The 21,794-nt window shown below is 26.2% G+C and overlaps 1 protein-coding gene across 1 annotated transcript in view; it reads right to left on the bottom strand.

Moving 5' to 3' along the window:
• Positions 1 to 21,794, bottom strand: part of viaf (viral IAP-associated factor) — a 47,894-nt gene that overhangs the window by 2,451 nt on the left and 23,649 nt on the right. Inside the window, exon 5 of the mRNA XM_067274898.1 lies at positions 946 to 1,154. Within this exon, the coding sequence (XP_067130999.1) occupies positions 946 to 1,154 (209 nt within the window). The remainder of the gene's footprint in view (positions 1 to 945; positions 1,155 to 21,794) is intronic.

Genomic DNA, 21,794 nt, shown 5'->3' with positions numbered 1-21,794 from the left:
TATAATTTTATTCAATAATTAAAATCATGATGATTTATGATGATTTAAGATATTAAATCATTTATAAGCAACACTAAAAGATAAATAATTAAGTAAGATAAAAATTTTTAACAATTACATATTTATTTATTGTTTCTAATAATTTATATATATATTTTTTAAGTTTATCTTACAAAGTAGATTAGAGTTCAATAAACAGAAGTATCCATTTAAAAAAAGCCAGAGTATAAAGTTAATTAATGAAGTTTATCATCAAGCTTTGAATTATTATATAAAGATTATCTTTTATTTTATTTATTCATTTTTTTGTATAAATTCTTATAGCTTTCTTTCAAAATCAAAAAGTCTACATTAAACATAAAAACAAGTAAAATGGTGAAGCCATTCTTGGGACAAGACTATGTCTCGGAGAGCGTGAGCATCGCACGCGCAAATCTCGCACTCATGCCTGTTTCTACAAACAGTCTTGGCATTTTGTATTTTATTTTGACCCGGTTCTCGGTCCCCTGACTACCTACAAGTCTGGTTTATTTTATGTGCACATGATTTGGGAACCAAATACTCTGTGCCAAATTGCAACTCCTGACGTGTACTCCTTCAAACCTCTAAGGTGTACAGCCATTGACAGTAGTGCGATTTTAGAGAAGAAACAGTTTTGTCAATAATTATTCACATTTTAAATGTGGATAATTATTTTTAAATACTTAAATGAATATTTAAATTATATAAATATTAATTTAATAACAATATGCTTAATTTCTTAATGTCATTATTGTTTTTGCACTTACCCTAAAGAAATAAAAATGTTAAATAATGATGACAGTATACAAAATACCTTTCTGAATATTAGCTATATTCTAAAAATAAAAACCAGTACATGACTATACTAAAAAATTAAGAACAAAGATAATGTATTCGTAATTTATATTTTGACATTCTTCTTACCATCAATTTTTAAATTCATTCCTCGGAATGTATCTGAACCAACAAGCTGATTTTTCATATCTCCCTCAAAGTAGACAAATATGGTAGGTAAATTACGATCAGGGAAATTAGGGATGCATGTAGTAGATATACTTTTCAAAAATTTTGTAGCAGGAAATTTTGCTGCCAGCTGTGTTAAATATTGATTAATAAGAGTGCATAGAGGAATTCTGGAATTAAAAATAAATAAAATAAATTTCATAATTAAAGTTTTGAACTAAAATTCAACTTACTAATAAAATAAACATTTTTAGAATTATAAAATTGCAATGTCAATAATCATCTTGAAAAAATTTAAATTAATTCTTTATAGTTATTACAAAGAATTAAGTTAACCTAAAATTTTTTCTAATAAAAAAAATATATATATATATATATATATATATATATATATAAATGGACAAATTAATATATATATATATATATTAATTTGTCCTCTGGAAACCTTTTAAATGAGGCTTAAACATTGTTATGCTAAAATGGTTATTTCAAGAAGCAAGTCAATTTGTATCTTACATATTGATTATATTTAGTTAAATTGCAACATACATACAAATAAATGATCAGAATAAATACTGAATTATGAAAAAAAATTTTAAATTAATTATTTACAGTATATAATTTGTAAAAATTTTAAATGAAAAAGATAAAATAATCTAATTTATTCATTCTTTTATCTATCTGATGTTCAATTTCTAATAAAAACTTTCTAGTGTTGAGTTATTTATACACATGTAATTGTAATAAAGTTTACTGGAAATAAAAACAGATTGTCAAATTGTTAAGCAAACAATCATCCTAATTTTTAGTTTGTTACTAAATAGTAATTTTACAATTAATCCATTAGAATTTTTTGCAAGTATTTAAAATAAATTTTGAGAGAAATAAAAAGTGATATATATGTATATACTATATATCACTTTTTATTTCTTAAAATTAATAATATACTGAACAATATAGAAAATAATGTAGTAAGTATGGTTGCTGTATATTTGAATTCTGTGTGTACCGTCCTTGTAATCCAAAGAAATGATTCTTGGTAGACGACCTTACAGCAATGATTAGAAAATTTACGGTTTATTTTAAAAGGTTTTTAATCAAATGCATTTCAAGTTGGTTTCAGTTTCCAACTCCTCTTCAGTGCTGTTAAAAATACAAAACATAGTAAGGTTCACGACATAATTAGATATCACATAAAAAGAGGGAATACAATAACATAAAACTTACATATTATATGATGGTACATCTTAAAATTATGTTTCTATATTTTTTTATCACATAGGTGTATAACCATTCTCTACAATATAAAAATATATAAATTATTGCAGTTTAATACAATTTGATAAAATAGATACAGTTATTCATTTTAGATTTTCTATGAAAACTTACATTTTCAGTAGATGTGTATTATTTCCGATAAGAGTAAAACAAAGTAACAAACTGATATCAGGTGTTTATCTAGTCTTAACAGAGTATGTTACCTATGTGATAAAAAAAATGTGAAAAAACCTATGTGATAAAAAAATATAGAAACATAATTTTAAGATGTACTATCATATAATATGTAAGTTTTATGTTATTGTATTCCTCCTTTTTTCATGATATTTAATTATGTCGTGAACCTCACTATGTTTTGTATTTTTAACAGCACTGAAGAGGGGTTGGAAACTGAAACCAACCAACCAACCGAAATGCATTTGATTAAAAACCTTTTAAAATAAACCGTAAATTTTCTGACCATTGCTGTAAGGTCGTCTACCAAGAATCATTTCTTTGGATTACAAGGATGGTACACACAGAAACAGAAAATAATGTTTTATTAATTTAAATAATCAAAAATATGAATATTTTCTCTGAATCAACAATTGTACTTCCTTACATTAGAAAACATTTTTTTTTTTTAATATGAATTATTAAAGTCAAAACATGATTTTTAAACATTTTAAAATAAGTTAATGTTGACACTCTGACAGCTGTGTCATTGCAATGCATCAGGTTTTAATAAACATGTTTATAAGTTAATCTTCATTTTTATAAGCAAAAGATGAAATTGAATTTTTTTTTAATAACTTAAGACTCAAAATATAATAATGTTATTAATACTGAAATATTGTAATTTTAAAAAATAACATTTATTTATTTACATGTTTGCAACTACTTAAGTAATACTCTTACTCATAATAAATTGCATTAAATCAAGTAATTAGTAGTAATCCAATAAAGTGTTAATATGTATGTTTATAATACATACATACATACATATAATATGTATTAAAATTTATATTTAAATTTAAGACTATTGCTTAAGTTATTACAATTTTAATTTGAATATTTAAATTTATTTCATTAAGAAATGTTTTCAAAATATGTTAAACATTCTAGATTTCTGTCTACATAATGCATGTATATAAGCATCCTTCTTTTAATTAAAGATCTGCTATTTTTTATTACTCAAAAAATAACAGAATTATTAATATTCATATTAAATTACTTAGCAACCATTCAAAAAAACATATATTTATATACCTATTCTTTCATAATACTGTATATAATATTTATTAAAAAAGGAATATTTTCTTTTATGATATACAATAATCACATAAATGTGTAAATACTGATAATTGCATTTGTTTTTCACAAATCAGAAAATGATGTAATAAACAGAAAAGCGTTTGAATAATATATTTCATAAATGGATAAAAGATATGCATATACAACAAATCTTTCTTATAAAGCAACAGTAAAATTGCACTTTATAAAACAAAAATACTTAAAAAGTTGCAAATCAAACATACATTTACATTTAGATTATATATTGGTCTAATTATAAACTGATATAAATTCTTATAATGTAAAATAAATCATCTTTTACAAAATTATACAATTATACTAAATTTTATCTGAAGTCCATCAAAAAAATTAAAACTCTCTTTTATAATATTAAATTAATAGCAAACTTTCCTGTGTTTATCTCTTAAGTTAAATGTTAATAAACTATGTTTTCCTTCTAAAAATTTAGTTCACAACTGACATAAATTTTCTAATTATCAGCTGGAGATTATTTTCTTCTTTTTATGCATTAAAAAACCAAGAAAAATATTACAATCCTCTAAAGTGTTAGTCTATATAGTAAGGATTAAATAAAAGAAAGTCATTAGTTCTTCATTATGATCATCCCTTGTTACATGATCTACTTAACCTTATTCTCATTAATCTCTAAACCTCTGTTAAGTTTCCTTGTATTATCAAGGAAACTTAACAGAGTGTTAAATTTGCAGATTAACACAGTTTTAATCTGCAATATTTTAAATAAAGTTTTTTATTCATTTACTTAATGTTTATTAGAAAATAAAGGAAATTTCTTTATTGATGTATCTTATTTTCTTTTAGTTAACATCTAATTATTATTTATTTATTTTTTATTACTTAAGTACTAGAACAATACTACTTTGATAAAAAATGTTTATTTCATTTAAACTAAGACCCAAGTATTGTCAATTTATTAATGTATGTATCATAAATTACTTGTTTCATCAATTTATTGACTATGCTTTAAATGTTGTAATGCTTTAAATTATTTCCAGAAAGATGATGACGTAATTTTTATTTTATTTTATTTAATAACTTCCTTAACATTAGAAATTCAAATTATGCACAATGATTCTCCAAATTTTGAATAAATGTAATTGATTTACTTTGGAACTTTGATTTTATTTTTCTTATTTCTACTTCAAAATATGTTATTTTAGATTACTTTATTAAAATATTATTAAAATATATATATATAAAGTTTTAAATAAAACAATATTTTGAAATATATTTTAAAGCTATCCATTACAAAATCTTTACTTTAACCATGAAGTAATAAAAACAAATCAATTTTTCATTAACAGAATTTTCTATCAAATTTGTATAAATGTTATATTATTAAAATCAGATTTGCTATTAACATTTAAAATTTATGTCAGAGTTTTTTTTCTTAAAAACTAAAAAATATTTCATAACCAAACAAAAAAAAAATATTGAAAAATTTTATGTTTTAAATCTTATTAAATCTACAAAAAATAATACTTTTATTTTTGCACTACTACTTTTGTACTTTTAAAAGATTTTAATACATTAAATTTTGAAACAAATTTCTTCTCATTTCTTCATAAAAATAGTAATATTCATAAACATTATATATTCTTGTATTTTCTTATTATAATTAAGTTTGAAGATACACATACATACATACACACACACACACATATATATATAAGATCAGTCCAAAAAAGTTCACAAACTTTGTAAATAGTAGTTGTTTGCATTTACCTAGAAGTTAGGTAAATGCAATTTACATAATTTAAATAATATCTAAATAAAAATAAACTAATTTTCTTTAGAAAATGTAATTTAAGAAAAACCCTCAGACGTAAATATTGCTGCTTTCTTAGCATAGAATCCAAATACGTTAACATGTTGTTAGAGTTCCATTTAAAATTTCAGTGTTACCCCCACCTTACCCTCATGGGGGTCACATGGGAGTTCTTTAGCTGATTTAATAGTACCTTTCCTAGTTTGTACATTGATGAAAAAATTATTTTTAATCATCGATTAAATAACGTTATGTTGAGTTGTAACATTTTATTTAGGCTATCCTGTATATATATTGATCTGAATTCTTTTATCAGTTTAATATAACAACTAATAAAGAATATATTGAATGCAATGAATTCAGATATTTAAAATTTACAGTGTCTAAAACCAGAATATAATAATAATAATAATGATGATCTTTAATAGATAAATGAGGAAATCTTGTTTTTTTATTCTTCTTGGTGGCCATTATGTATAACAAGGAGATGAATGGCATATACAGAGAAATTACCAAGGCAAACAACATCAAAATAGCTTATAAAAAAGTCAATCAATTTTTCATTAATTAGGAATGATAAAGACCCAGTGGAAAAAAGATTCTCACCGGGAGTGTATGCCATATGCTGACAGACCTCCAGATTAGACTGCACCTCAGTGTATGTTGGGGCCACTATAAGGGCCTTTGAGGTAAGGATCAATCATCATCAATATAGCACCAGAAATAAACTTTGAGGTAAGGATCAATCATCATCAATATAGCACCAGAAATAAACTTTTACAATGTAGCATTCACTGCTTACATGGAGGATGAAGGTATACTTGTGAACTTTGATCAAGCAGGATCATTACATCATACATTGAACCTGGATGTCTTAAATATCTAGAATGTGTGGAAATCAACAGAGCTGTAAGGAGTCAAAAAGTGACCAATTATAAAAAGATAGATTTCTTATCTACAGCATGGAGGGTGTAATTTGTAATACTTTTCTGTTTGTGACTTCCTTTTAAATTATTGTATAATTTTTCATATCTTAGTTCAAAATTGAAATGATTTCATTTTAGTGCACATGAAGAGCTTCTGCTACTCAGAATTTTTGTAATTGAATTCTATTCAAAAAAGTTTCCTTTGGATTGAATTCTGTTCTATTTAAAGACTTTTGTTTGTTTCTGCATTCAATGTAGTTTATCTGATGATCTCCAATTTTAAACAAATGAAAACAGTCATATGAGTAAAATCTGTTGAGATTTTAACTGGTCTTAGTGTTTGAGTGTGTCTTTATTACAAATAATAACTTTTTTTTTATAATTTCTTGTTTTAAATCAATGTAATTAAGAACTTTTATATACAACTTTTTTGTTCTTATTATAAACACGAAGATAATCAGTTAACTCATATTGCATAGACAATTAATCGTAGCTATTTACAAATTAAAAATAAACTAATTAAATTTATAAAAATTCTGATTAAGTGAACATAATAACATAATTATTAAAACTGGTCTTGTTTGACCTATTCAACCATATCATTTTTTGAACAAAATGACAAAAAAATTTCTTTTTCTAACAATTGTTATCACCTATAAAAAGCTAAGAAAATCTATCTTATGGTATTTATACAAGATATTAAATATATAATAGATATATAAGAAAAATTTTAAATTAATACCAACAGAACACAAGATATAAATAAAGAATTACACCATGCCATATGTAAAAATGAGAAACTGAATTAAGTAAGAACATTTAGAAATGCATTACTGCCCTAGAAATTTTATTTTTAATTATGGAATAGTGACAATTTGTAATTTCATTAAACAGATTCATTTGCAGTTTTCAAACAGATGGGATTTAGAACTGCATAATGATTTATATTTCATAAACATCATCAGCCAACCCGTAATACATAAAGCTACCACCAACCAAAGCCAATTTATATTTCACTAAAAATTTTTCAAATAAATGTAAAATTTTAAACATTAATTTAGCATAGAAATAGTTAAAAAGAAAAAGTAATAAAGAGTTTGTAATATCAATTTTAATATAATTTAATATTCGAATATTTAACTGAATTCGAGAATTCAAGATTTCAATAGAGAAATTCGAAAATTTCTTTATTTTGAATTAATTTTATTTAATCATATATTTTGTTCTTAATATATTAAAAAGCCTTTTATAAAGCAAATGATAATTATTAATGCCACTTTTGCTTTGTAATAGTATTTCTAAATAATTTACCTAATTCTCTAAAAATCGTTAATGGTATTCCTGGATAATATCACATCTTTCAGTATACTAAGATCATTATTGAAAAGTAATTATGTATTGGTTTATTAAAAATACCATCACAAATTTTTTCACCATATTCAAGATACCATTCATATATTACCATAAAATAAACTTTTTTTGACATTGAAAGGTAAATATTTATGATTTAAAAAGAATGCTATTTAAACATAACATTTTTCTTTCAGTTAATTCTTAATCAGATAGTTTATTAGTTAAGATATTTCAAATATATTTTCATTAAAAAAAAACTTGAACATTTGATAGAATTTACTTTATAAAAAATATAATTTCTGTAAACAATAGAACATGCAACATATTCAAGAAACAGTGAACTGAAATACAATTATTTTGCAGAATCAAAATATCAATTAACTATAGTATATAACCTCGGTGCCCAACACGTTGCTCGCATACTGTTTTAATGTGGCTCACTGCTGGCATATTCAGATTCATCACATTTATTAAAAATAAAATAGTTTTAAAAAATTATATATGTATATATTAATATATATATATATATGTGTGTGTGTGTGTGTGTGTGTGTGTGTGTGTGAACTGACAGATAGTTTCAACCAGGTATAAAAATATTTGTTGGATTTATTTTAAGGGTTAATATACTAACAATTATATTTATCCTATAGTTACCCTAATTTTGTCTAAATATGAGCCAGAGAAAAGGAAAAAACAGACATACACTTACAATTTTCAAGAAGATTGGGAAGAGAAATATTTATTTATTTATTTTAAGAACAAATGTATTTGTTTAATTTGCAGTTCAACAGTTGCTATTGGGAAAAATTGCAACGTAGAACAACATTTTACAGCAATTTAAGAACATCTGAAGTGAAAGAAATGAAAACCACATTAGTTGCCCAACAATCTATATTTACTAAGTCCATGACTAAATCAAGAGCTGCTACAATTACTTCACTTAAGATTGCACATATACTTGCAATGCACAAAAAACCTTTTATATTCATTTCAGTTGGCACCGACCAAATACATCACTGATTAACATGCTGCCAAACAACTTTCGATACGCCATTTAGAAAAATCATTATAAAAAGTTTTAATTGATATACATTTGAGCTTTTGTAATTCTGAGTAACATTTTGGATAAAATTCATTTGTTTCCATGTAATTTTATCTTTATAAGCAAAAAATTAAGCTGTAAAACTAAATTAGCTCTACGAAAAACCCCATGAACTTGGACCTATCAACCCAGAAGTTTCATGAGCATCTCACTGATAATGAGCTTAAGTTTAAAATTTAAGCTTTCTAGACCCTGTAGTTTTTCCTCTACAAATGTCTGGAGTGATGAATGAAAAAAAAGGAAGAGGAGGAGAAGAAAATATAGCTGTTTTTTGGTAATTTTTGCACTTTTCAATTGCTTATATTTTGACAACTGTTTTATAGAAAATCTTGAAATTTTGCACACTACCTAAGAAAACAATTTTCTTTCAAACAAGATATTCAGAATTATTTCAGACGTTTGGGGGCAAAGAAATCAACCCCCGAAAATTGGCAACTCTGATTACTGTATATATAGTCAGTCAGTGACTTTTTTACTTGGTGGGGAGTCACTGCATGACTCCTGATGTATAAGATTGTATACATCATTATATTTATCATTTTACACCAAAATCTAACATGATATCATATGCAAAAAAAATTCATTATTATAAACAAAATATTAAGCTTTTTAGATGCAGAGCAATACAGAATTTCAAAATAAACACCAAACATGCAAATTTTTATTGTGAAACTAACAGATGAAATTTGAATAGTTTTATTAAAACTTTCTCATCAACTCAAACTACACATTCAGAACATTTAGAAAAACTCAAAAGAATATAATAACTGAGCCTGAAAATGTACAAAATAAATGAAAATGATGAATTTAATCTAGTTTAAGAAATGATTGTATATGATTACCATTTCTTATAATACTAAACTAAATTAAAATTTTTTAAATCATACTAATAAATTATTTTAAATTATATACAATTTATAAAGTTTATAATTTTAAATTTAAATAATATATACATCCTTAAATTCAATTATCTATAGAGTCGAAAATCACATCTAAATTCAAACTTTCAAGCAAATAAAAGTATAATTTCATAGTTCGAACGTTTTTGGCCACTAATTTTATCGGCCCTCTTCGGGAAATACAAAACAGAAAAAAACGTTCTATAAATAGAATGTAGCTGCCTTGCAAATTTTTAAAAGATCGAAAACGAGTGTGATGTATTGTGTATGACGTATATTATGAGTCTAGATAGTATTTCCATGCATTTGATACATAAATGATATCAGTAGTGATGCAGGTTCCACTCCTGCTTGCCCTGTAGATCTCAACTGCTTCTAAAATTCTAATATTTTGCCAGTTGAAGACTTGTGTAATAGCTTGGCCTGGTCCCAACAGGGAGAAACCCCCGGATTGCTGGCGTAATGTGCTAAAGCAGTATTGATGTTTCCTTTTAGTACGTCATATTTGTGATCCTTTAGTCTGGCTTGCAGCGATCTGTATGTTGATCCTATGTACAATAGTATTCTGTCAAACTTCTTGTCATATAGTGGGATGTGGTAAATCCCAGGAGCCATTGCATCCTCAGTGTCATCCTTCGCATTAGACAGAAGGCGAAAAACACTGGGTTTTCTTCTGTACGTAATGAGTACGTTTAAATTATTTGCAATCTTTCTATATATGTGAAGCAGCGACAGTTCATCATTTAGAACCACCCGATTTCCTTCTGCTTTGTTAACATTGCTAGATGACTGAGTCAGAAATTTGGATGCTAGATTGTCAATAAAAGTGCAGCCATATACATGGTTGGATGCTACCTGTTTGAGATGCTCCAGTTCCTTGTCGGTATTTGACAATTCTGTAGAATGGGAGTAGGCTCTGGCAACTAATGCGCAGAATGCAGATGCCTTATATGACCATGGGTCAGCTGAATTGGCAAGTATGAATTGGGGCATAAGTAGCTTTGCAATAAATTGTAGTGTTAAACTTGTTATCAGCAACTTGAATCTTGATGTCTAAGAAATTAACAATATTATAGCTTTCCTGATCCAATTTTAGCATTAACCCATAGCTGTTATTATTAAACACCTTTAACACCTCCCCAATATCCAGTTGTCTTCTCCATACAATCAAAATGTCATCCACATAACGAGTGTAAAGAAGGATAGTATGCTTGATGTTTTTAATGACCGCTCCTCCAATTGTCATAAGATCAATTCACAGAGATTCCCTGTAATGGGACTATCTCCATGGGTACTCCCCATTTTTGGATGTAGGTGTGTCCGTCAAAATAAAAACAGGATGAATAGCATAATAAGTGAGTAAGCTCTAATATCTGAGAGTGGTGCAATTGAGCATCAGGAGTAGAGCTTAGAAAGAAATTTCTCAATTCGCAAAAACAAGGTTCCAACCATATAGATGGAAACATGGAAACAAAATCGAACACGGTAAGATATTTGTCTCCATTTAAATTAATGGCAGAAAGCTTGGAGAGAAGAGCTCATGAATCGGAGATCGTGTATGTATACTAATGAAGGTGGTGCTTTAAGAGGTGATGTATTCGTTGTTCCAATAAGAATGTTGGGGATCTGGCTTTATCAATCACTGGATGTAATTGTTGACCGGGTTTGTGCATTTTAGCAAATGCAAACAGGCGTGGGGTGTCAGGGGAGCTGACCACTGCATGCTGCTGGCCAAGTGTGGTTGCAAGGCCAGTACATGTGAACCTACTGACATGACTTTGTAGCTTTGTTATATACAGGATATCCAAGAGCTGATATTGCGTGTCCATTATGTAGTGTTGCAATGTATTGATGTAGTAGACCTTTTCATGACTACAACTGCCTTGCTTTTATCAGCCTTGACCAATGTGATGTTCTGCGATCTGAGCCAATTTCTGCTTCATTCAATTTAGAGCCAAAATGTATTACTTTCTGGCTGGTGTTTGTGTTCTTCAATAGTGAACAGTGCTTTCCATCTAAGATATTCTCTGCGGGAGTCTGGATTGTTTGTTGCAGAAGCGAGTAATTTCTCCATATTCAGTATAACAGAGAATGGATCAGGTGCTGCTGGTTGAAGCACGAACATCTGACCAAATTGGAAGGTCTTTCAGAAGTATACAGGAGGTGAATTATCTAACTAATATCCAACATTTGTAATATTAAATTATTAATTTGGATATTACAAATAATGACACACATATTGAATAACAATACCGAGAAAAACGGTTTATAATTTTCAAAGAAAAAATTAAATATTTAAATGTATGTAATCAATATTAAAAAATAATAATTTAGTAAGTTCTTGCTATTTATTTACTTTAATTATCAAACTTAATAACAACATTAATTTAATAATTAATTATTAAAATCTTTAAAAAAGCTTTGAAAATCATTTTAGTTTTTTACATTTTTAAACTTCACGAAGAGAGTTTAAAAATAATATTCATTTTGTTTACAAAAATAAAATACATACAACAAAAAATTATTTACTTAAAGCTTCTGTTTTGTTGACCTTCTTACTTACAACTTTAATGAATTAAAATGTACATTCTATTTCCTTAACCAATCTGATAATTGTATCATTGACCTTAATTGCAAAATTTATTACATTAATAGTTGTTTTAATAGTTTTTAAAATGTTTTCTTTTTTCTATTCTCAATGGATAACTAACATAACTTTCTCTTTTCTTCTAGTCTTGCTTCTAAATTAGTATTTTTTAATAATTCTCTTTACAAAATTCTACTAGAAGAGTTGACTGGGCTAACAAGTTTCACTATTTACTCATTGGTACAAAAACGAATATAAAAATAAAATAGCCGACTTGTTTTATTATTGTAATAAAAAATAATATAGTAATTAATATCATGTATTTCAATAATTAATGTACTGTACATTTCAAAAGAAACCAGAATTGTTAGCAATCTTGCAAGCTGTAGCTAAATTTCTAGCTATAGCCAGTTTCCTCACATATTTCATGTTTGAAAAATGGGCATATTGCTAAATATTACTAAAATAAATCCTTCCATAAAAATTTTTTATAAAAAATTAACTAAGATCTTCATAATGTTAACATCTCATTTCAGAAAATGAAATGGAAATTCTCAAAATATTGTAACTTTGAAATTAAAATTACTGAATTAATAAATCCTTTGTTTCAGTTTGAAAAAGTCGCTGTTTATTCTCCTGTAACAAGTTTTGAAAGAAAGAGTGATTTTAATGTCAAAAATTATAATTTATGGGAAGTATTTTGAAAAGTGCATCTCCAAATGTTCTCGGCAAAAGTTATCTACTTTAAAATAATGAATTTGAGAACTTTTATTTCATCTACATTTTTTTTAATTTTTATTTTTACAAAAAAAAACACTGGATGTCAGAGAACTTTTAAATAATTTGCATATGTGTACACCAAGAAAAGCCTATAAAGAAACATTGACTTCTATTGTTGATTGTTTCTGATGATTGTGAGTGGATATTTGGAAGAAGTTTTTTTTTTTGTATTTTAATTTTGTAATTTTTAATTACTGTAATACATTTCTTCCTGAATTTTTTAATTTTTATCTAATAAAAAAAACAACAAAAAATATTGGAAAATAAATTATAAGAAATCAATGAATTTTATATAGGCCAGTTAGGTCATGTTGTGTTATTAAAATTTGCTTCTTTAATATTTTTTGTATTATCTGTTGATTTATGAATATATGTAAAACTTGGCACCAAAAACAGTGATTATTTATCAACTATTTTTAAAAACTATCTTCAAAAGACATTAAAATAGGTTTGTCTGTCAGAAAATTTCCATCTCTTATGAAAAATTTACATTTGGAAAAGGATAAGATTAAAAGATACTGGTAAAGCTTGAAATTAGTTAGTTAAAAGCTATCTTGATGATTAGTTTATTATGTTAACTCTACTTTTAGATCTTCAAACAAGAGGATTAAGGAACACTTATATTAAATATCCAATCATTGCCCACTAAATTTATCTTCTTTGTAACAGTAAAACTTTGCATCAAGGTTCTTTAAGATAAATCAGCTTTAATTATATAAAATTAAACAAATTACAATATAAAATTAAACAATTATATAAAAATACAATTGTTACACAATTATTTCTTAAATTTCTTGAACAAATATGCATGTATGTTAAGCAAACAACTAAATGTTATTAATGAAGATAACATTTGCACCATAGTTCAAACTTAGACTTATATATCAGATTTGTTTAATTTTTCTTTTTTATATAGCAAGCTAATTAATGCATTTTTATTAACCATTCCCTTTATCTCCTAATGTTGTTTAACCTCAATGTTAATTAAAGTTTGTTTATCTCTTAACACTCAAATTATGTATAATCATTATATACCCAGCATTTTTGTCAAGCCTGTATCATCATCATCAACAACAACATGTAGTAATTAATGTAATATAGTTTATATTTCTGAAATGTCCATGTTTGAATTTAAAAAAAATTTTTTTTGTTTTAAAATTCAGCAAAAACCATTTTATCTTTTAAATATTACTGTAGTTCATAAATTTTAAAAGTATTATCTTGTTGGTCTACATTCTATAAACACATTGAGAATGGTCAAAGTACGGCCAAAAATATTTCAAAACAAGTAATGTTTGGTCTCTTAATTAAGCACACAGTATGTCAAAAATTAAATTTGCAAATAAATCCTAAAAGAAAATATAACACAGTAATACTTCAATCACTTTGGAGCTTCCTACACTAATAATGATAACTAGCTAGCAGACAATATTAAGTGGGATAAGCATACAAGAATACAATTAGTGAAAATTCTTATTCTATTGATTCTGGCATTGAAATGGCATTTTAACAATTAAAAAATAAATAACTTAAAGATTTACTAATTAACAGCAATTCATCCAATATTGTTTGCCTGTTGACTTTTGCAATATTGTCTTTAACAATAGCTAGCATATGATTGAAATAAGAAATGTCAGCAATTTAAATTACTGTGTTATGATCAAATAATTAAAATAATAAATGTCTGGTATTTAAAACTAATAGCAATAAGTACATTACAGCCACATTTTGAAAGTGATAACACAAAAGACAACATTAAAAACATATTTTCCTAAAGAAAATCATAATTATAACTTAAACTTTGGTTACAATAAGTATATTTTTAATTTGTGTTTCTGGGACATGCTAATTCCGATAATATGGATGACTGATAACAATATCTGAATTCTGCTGTATAAAATGATTTAAAATAAATTCTACTGGTTTTATTTCTTTCAATTTTGTCCATTAAAGTTTATAAAATTATATGTAAACAAAATGAAAGAAACTGAAATTTACCATATTAATTTTAAGAAATAATATGAAAAATAATTTACTAAACACAATGTTTGCACATTTAAATTGCTTACTTGTTTTGTTTGTTTAACAGATTATATAAATTAATTCAAACAATAAATTTAAAAGAATTTTAAAATAATTAACAACTTAAATTAATCAAACAAGGTTAATTTAGTTATTTGAATTAATCAAATAACTAATAAAATAAATTTTTACACAATAACCAATTCAGCAGCAATATTAACAATAGATGTAATTACATTTTTATAACAATGAGATTTGTAAATATAAAGTTTAAATTAAACATTGCAAAATGCTATCACTATATAATTAAAAATAATGTAATGTAATATTAACCAATTTCAGTTCATAATTAAAATAAATTAAATACAAAAATATAATTTACAAAATCACAAGCTTCACTAGATTTAGAAAAATTGTTGCAAAATACACAGAAAAATAGAATACAAGTAGTTTTCAATTTCTTATTATTTTAATAAAATGACCTTTGTCTCATTGCTCTCTCTAAAATTTATCATTTAAACATTTTATTTATTTTTTTAGTTCAATTATTATTATACTAGCAGGTAGGCCCGGCGTTGCTCGGCCAACAGTAACGATAGCGAAGATTAAAATTATTATTTTATTGTCACAAAAAAAAAAAAAAAAAGAGTAATTTCATCAACGAACTAAATATTTCTAAAGAAAGGTCGAATTTGAAAATCGAATGTTCTAATGTTGTTCGATTTTCACGACGTGTTCTGATTATATTGTTCAATTTTCGTTGAATGTTCTAAAGAAGAAAGGTCAAGAAAAACTGAACTAATGTGTTTAAATTTGAAAATCAAATATGTTCTAACATATTACTCTTTTTCTTTCTTTTTTTTCCTCCAATGCCGGTAAATCTTGCACGTCGCTTTCTCTTGTTCTCCATTGTTATGTAACACTTCCATTGTTGACACTTCCATTGTTACTTAACATTTCTATTGTTACTTCACACTTCCATTGTTACTTGATACTTCCATTGTTGATGAAAGTGTTAAGACTTAATCCTGTCCCTCTCCCCCGTGGGGAGGAATTTCGAAAAATCCCTTCTTAGTGTGCGTTCTCGTGACGTACCCTAGCTGTGTACCAAATTTCAACTTTCAACTCCTAACCGTTTGGGCTCTGTGCTGATTATTATTATTATTATTATTATCAACTCGTCTCGATTATATATATATAGATGGTATAATAAACTTCAAAGTAATTGCTAGAGATAATAAATATAATTATTCATAGCAATTATTTTCTGTATTATATTTACATGACTCTTAAGTACAAGTAAATTTATATTAAAATCATGTATTTGTATTTGTAAGTTATAAAAATTTGTATATAAATTATTATCAAAAATCAAAAATTTATTAACAACAGAAGTTCTTCCCATTCTGTTAAGTAGCTGTTTCCCATCTGGACAAACATGACACATGCCAAAATTTCAAAAATAAATGGAATCCACAAGTAAATGTAAACTGCTGTTTTTCTAACATATGTTAATATTTATAATTTATTTGCTAAATAATTTATTTAATATTAGATTATTTCTTTAACTTAAAGTTATGTTTCATCAATTATACTTGTTGTTAAACTGAAAAGTTGCCCAAAATTGAATAGAAATAATGCACAATAAATGTACTGTACATGAATACTTATAATCCAGAGTATAGTTCATTAGATTTTTTAAAAATCATTTTATAATATTTGTAACACCAACCAAATGCCGAAATTCTATCAGGCTAGTATAAGGCTAATTACTAAATAAATTACGTAAGCAATTTGACTCTAGAGGGAGGCATTAGGCGCCATCTCGTATTAACATTAATAATTATAATTTTTAATTAATTAATTAAAATAATTTAGAACCGCTGGGAGAAAAAAATAGGTCCAAAGTGGGACTCGAACCCACAACTCCTGCTTACTGTGCAGACGCGTTGCCAGTTACGCTATCCGGACCTCCAGTCCAATCTCATCTTCCAGTGTATATAAGCTAACGATATAACCATCAACGGTTATTACAATGCCAGCTGGGGACACATCCAAGTTTGGTTGGTGTTTAGCTTTAATATATCGGGTTTAGTGCTGATGTTTAATATAATATTTGTTTTGAAGACTAACTTTTTGTATGCTTATAAATTTATTTACCAGTAAGTTACTTCAGTCATCAATTTAATCATTACTATAAACAATTGCATTCTTACTTCCTTGGGTAAGAAGGTTGAGATTATGGTTTATTCTGCCTTTCCTTCCAACTGTGATTATCACTGAGACTGCCATCCAAACCATCCTAAAATCTGATCCATGGATAACTGAAACCAATTTCCATTACTGATAGCAGCAAAACATCTAGTCTGATTGATGTGCAGATATCCCCCCCACAACATGGTAGTTAGGTTCTGAAAAAGTGCCATGTTATGTGTTATCCATGCTATACAAAACAAAGGATTAGTGCAAGACATAGGGTTAGATACCAAAAGTATACTATTCTCTTTTTTGCAAGTAAAGAAATACATTTATTATATGTTTATTAAAGCAATTAATAATTAACTAACCAAATAATTCTGAGCTTTCCTGTTGACCTTTATCTCAATTATCTAAACACTGAACCTGTTACCGGTGTAATTTGCGTGAAAAAATCTTCTTTCCACAAACGTTTTCGAGCTTTCCAAATAGCTCTTCTTCAGGTAGAGAAAAATTCCGACGAAACACTTCGAAAAAAGGAACGTAGATATTTAAATAAAAAACCGAATCTAAAAATAGAACGCAGATGTTTAAACCAAAAATATGGAACCCGCATAGCAAACCACGGAAAAACCGAATCTAAAAATAGAACGCAGATGTTTAAACCAAAAATATGGAACCCGCATAGCAAACCACGGGTTTGCTATGCGGGTTCCATATTTTTGGTTTAAACATCTGCGTTCTATTTTTAGATTCGGTTTTTTATTTAAATATCTACGTTCCTTTTTTCGAAGTGTTTCGTCGGAATTTTTCTCTACCTGAAGAAGAGCTATTTGGAAAGCTCGAAAACGTTTGTGGAAAGAAGATTTTTTCACGCAAATTACACCGGTAACAGGTTCAGTGTTTAGTATTTCATTCCCGGTGTCAGAGTGAAGTGTAATTTTTATCTCAATTATCAGTAACATCTTGATTTTTCTCTACATTTTTCATAAAATATGATATTTTAATTTGCTTTTGTTTACATATCTTTAAAAATTTAATCTTTTTATATAGTAACTTTTAATTTAATCTATAAAATAAAGCACAGTAACAGTCTTTTAGGTCCATTTAGAGCACTATTATCTAAGACAGCAATACCTAGTTTATAGGAAAGCTAGAGTAGGAAGCTAGGACAAAGAAGAAATATTGTACAATCAGTTTTCATAAAGAAAACCTGGCAAAAGGAATAAAACAATATTGTCCATGGATTTTAGAGTATTAACATTTTCAAATATGAGACATGTATGTATGTTTGCTTGAATAAAAAAAAATATTAAATAATGGTATTTTTATTTAAAAATTGTGACATTTTGTAGGAGGATGTCTCCAATTCTTGAACCATGTTAGAATGAAACCATGTATAGAGGATTTCCCTAATTTTCGAACTGTGTTGTAGGAATGCCATGTTGCATGAAGGATTTCTATATTTCATCACGGAGTTCACTGAGACTTCTAGTGCAAAGACATCAACCAGCACAACCATATTCTTATAAAATGTTTCTTTATTATATAATACATATAAAACAACAATATCTCAGTCAAATCATAATGTTTATTATGAGGTGATATTAAACATTTTAAATTAAAAAACTAGAATGAAAATTTTTAATTAATTTTTTGAATTTAATTAAAAATGTTTATATTATACAAATGAAAATTTACATCATAAAGATTAAAAATAAAACCAATCTATCATTAAGTAATCAAATAACATAGGATTTTAACACTAAAAATTAAATTTGTTCATTAATTTAACAATTGCATTAATTACAGCTGAAAGATTTAATAATCCATATACAAAAACACCTCAAAACCAAATCTATTATTAATAAGCCAAACAACTACTGGATTACATTGGACTAGTTTTTCACGATTATTTTAAATTAATTTCTAAATAATATGTCACTATAGGAGGTGTTACGCACCATCTCTTATTAATTTTAATAATTATAATTAAATTAAATAATTTAGAAAGTTCCAGAAGAAAAGAATTGGCTGATTCTATTCTTCAAGTGTTGTAAGTTTGAATCTTGCTCAAACCTGCAACTCACCATGGAAGGGATCTGTTGGGAGGTCAGGTAGTGTAACTGGCAATGCAACCACTATACACAAGAGTTGTGGGTTCGAGTCTTACTCTAGGCCAATTATTTTCTTACAGAACTTCCTAAATTATTTTATTTAATTATAATTATTAAAATTAATAAGAAATGACACCTAATATCTCCCTATAGTGACAAATTATTTAGAAATTAATTAAAAATAATTGTGAAAAACTAGCCTGATGTAACCCAGTATAATAATTTCTATAAGGTAGTTATTTCATTTCTCATAAATAAATTTATTTTGACTCTGTGTATGTGTATGCATAGGCATATACACTGTTGGCTCTAGATATGATCAAACTGTGTGGCTAAACAGGATACAGTTTGATATTCCTAGTTGAAGAAAAAATGGATGCAAAATTTACACTATTTATACCTTGCTTAAAATTCCAGGAATCCCTAAGTGTGCCAAAACTTCTTGAACAGAGTGCAAATAAGACTAAAGCTAGTACTGCATACACTACACACACACACACAAAGTGAATTAAAGTTAGATATTAACTAAATCTAAATTCAATATTACATACAGTGTTAGTTAGAACTGTAGATATAGATATGACAATAAACTGAGTGTTTTTAGTAAAGATAAATTTCATCGACATCAGCTCAGTGGTACTTGATTGTAAGCACTATCTTTAGGAGGCTTGAAACCTTTAAAACATATTACATGTTATGTGTATAATTAATTAGGCAAGTTCTAGCCCAATAATTAATCTGGCTCTTTTATTTAATTATTGTATTAGGGATATAATAAAATTATATATTTTTGTTTTATAAGACTAAGTAAGCACTTGATTCTGTCAGCAGTAATAAAATGTTAGAAATAAAAATAATAGTATATAGATAAAAAAATATTGAATTATTTTTTTAACAAACTACAATAAAATAAAAGTAATCATAAAATAATATAAGCACTGAACACTTAAAAAAAACACAGAAAAGAATAGATCAAGGATATCTTTTATTCCCTTATCTATCCAGAAAATTATTGAAGACAATTTATAGAAAACATAAAATTTAATGGATATAATGATATAATTCTACTTGTATTTACTAAAACAAAAATTGGAACATGATAAAACAACTGAACCAGACAAGTAAATATAAAATAGCAATAAATTATAAAATAATTAAACCATAATAATAGAAGAAATGAAAGAAAAGATAAAATTACATAACACATTAATTGAGTAAAGTGATAAATTCAATAATTTAGGAACAGCAAGTAACCTCGACACATTAAAACAAAGTAGAGAATAGCTATAGGCTAGAAATAATTATACAAAATATGGAAAACTATAAAAATAAAAATAAAACAATTAAAAATTAAACAATATAAAATTATAATTATGCAAACATCAATATATCAATACATTTCTGAAACCTATATTCTGAAAGAGATAAAAATATAGCTTTTGAAATGAAACCTCAGGAAAATACAAATAATGTAAACTGAAAGGAAATACAGTATAAACAAATGAAACATGTAGAAATGAATTAAACTATTTTCAGACAAATAAAATTCAATACAATAGAACAAATGAAATTCAAGCAGTTATAATTGTACAGATATGTGGAGATAATGAACCCAATCAGACTACCATAAATATTCATTTATACTTAAGAAGAAAAAAAGGAAAAGTTTTTCCATCTTATTCTTGTTCAAGAGCAGTAAAAACAAACACTCAGAACTTTAGACATACAGAAAACTGATCCTACTTTCAAAAGAGAATTCAAAAAATATTGCATTTGGGGATTTGATCAGTCAAAGACAGAAGAGAAATAGATATTATGTATTTTAATTTATTAAAAATTCAAATATTAGTACAAAAAAAATCAATTTTATTAATCATAAGCATAATTTATTAAATGAAAATAATGAGGTTAATCACTGAACTGTTAATTCTAATTATAAACATTTAGTATGTTATTAGATTTATTGGAATAATTAAACTAAATGACAGATTGCATACAATCTGTATAATATCTTATACACATAAGGTGAATGTCACTCCAATACTTGTATTGACTCAGGAGAAAATTCGCACAAAAAGAAAGGCATTAAGGAATATTCCTTAACGCCTTTTTTTGTGCGAATTTTTCTGCTGAGTCAATCCGTATAAGGTATCTTTAAAACAAAATATTCTATGATGAAATTAAAAACACTTAAAAATATAATCAGTGAATGTTTTTTGATCAGAAAAAAAAAAACAAAAATTAGAAAGAATAATTAGCATCATCATAAAAGGATGAAAATTTATGACAGTACTACTGCTAAACAAAATCTTTGAGAATAAGTGTCAATGTTGTTTTAAACATTTTATTTAGCAATGTTAAAGATGAATATGAACGTATCATCAAATTTGAGATTTCAAGAATGGCTATATTATCAGCAGTGGCGTGCCGTGACATTTGATGACAGGGAAGCTGTGTTTCTGTAAGAAGAC

This window comes from Centruroides vittatus, unplaced genomic scaffold (assembly GCF_030686945.1).
Source record: "Centruroides vittatus isolate TY-2023 unplaced genomic scaffold, ASM3068694v2 contig_1154, whole genome shotgun sequence".
Lineage (NCBI taxonomy): Eukaryota > Metazoa > Arthropoda > Arachnida > Scorpiones > Buthidae > Centruroides > Centruroides vittatus.
The sequence above is the reverse complement of the archived record's forward strand: the minus strand, read 5'-3'. Positions and strand labels throughout refer to the sequence as shown.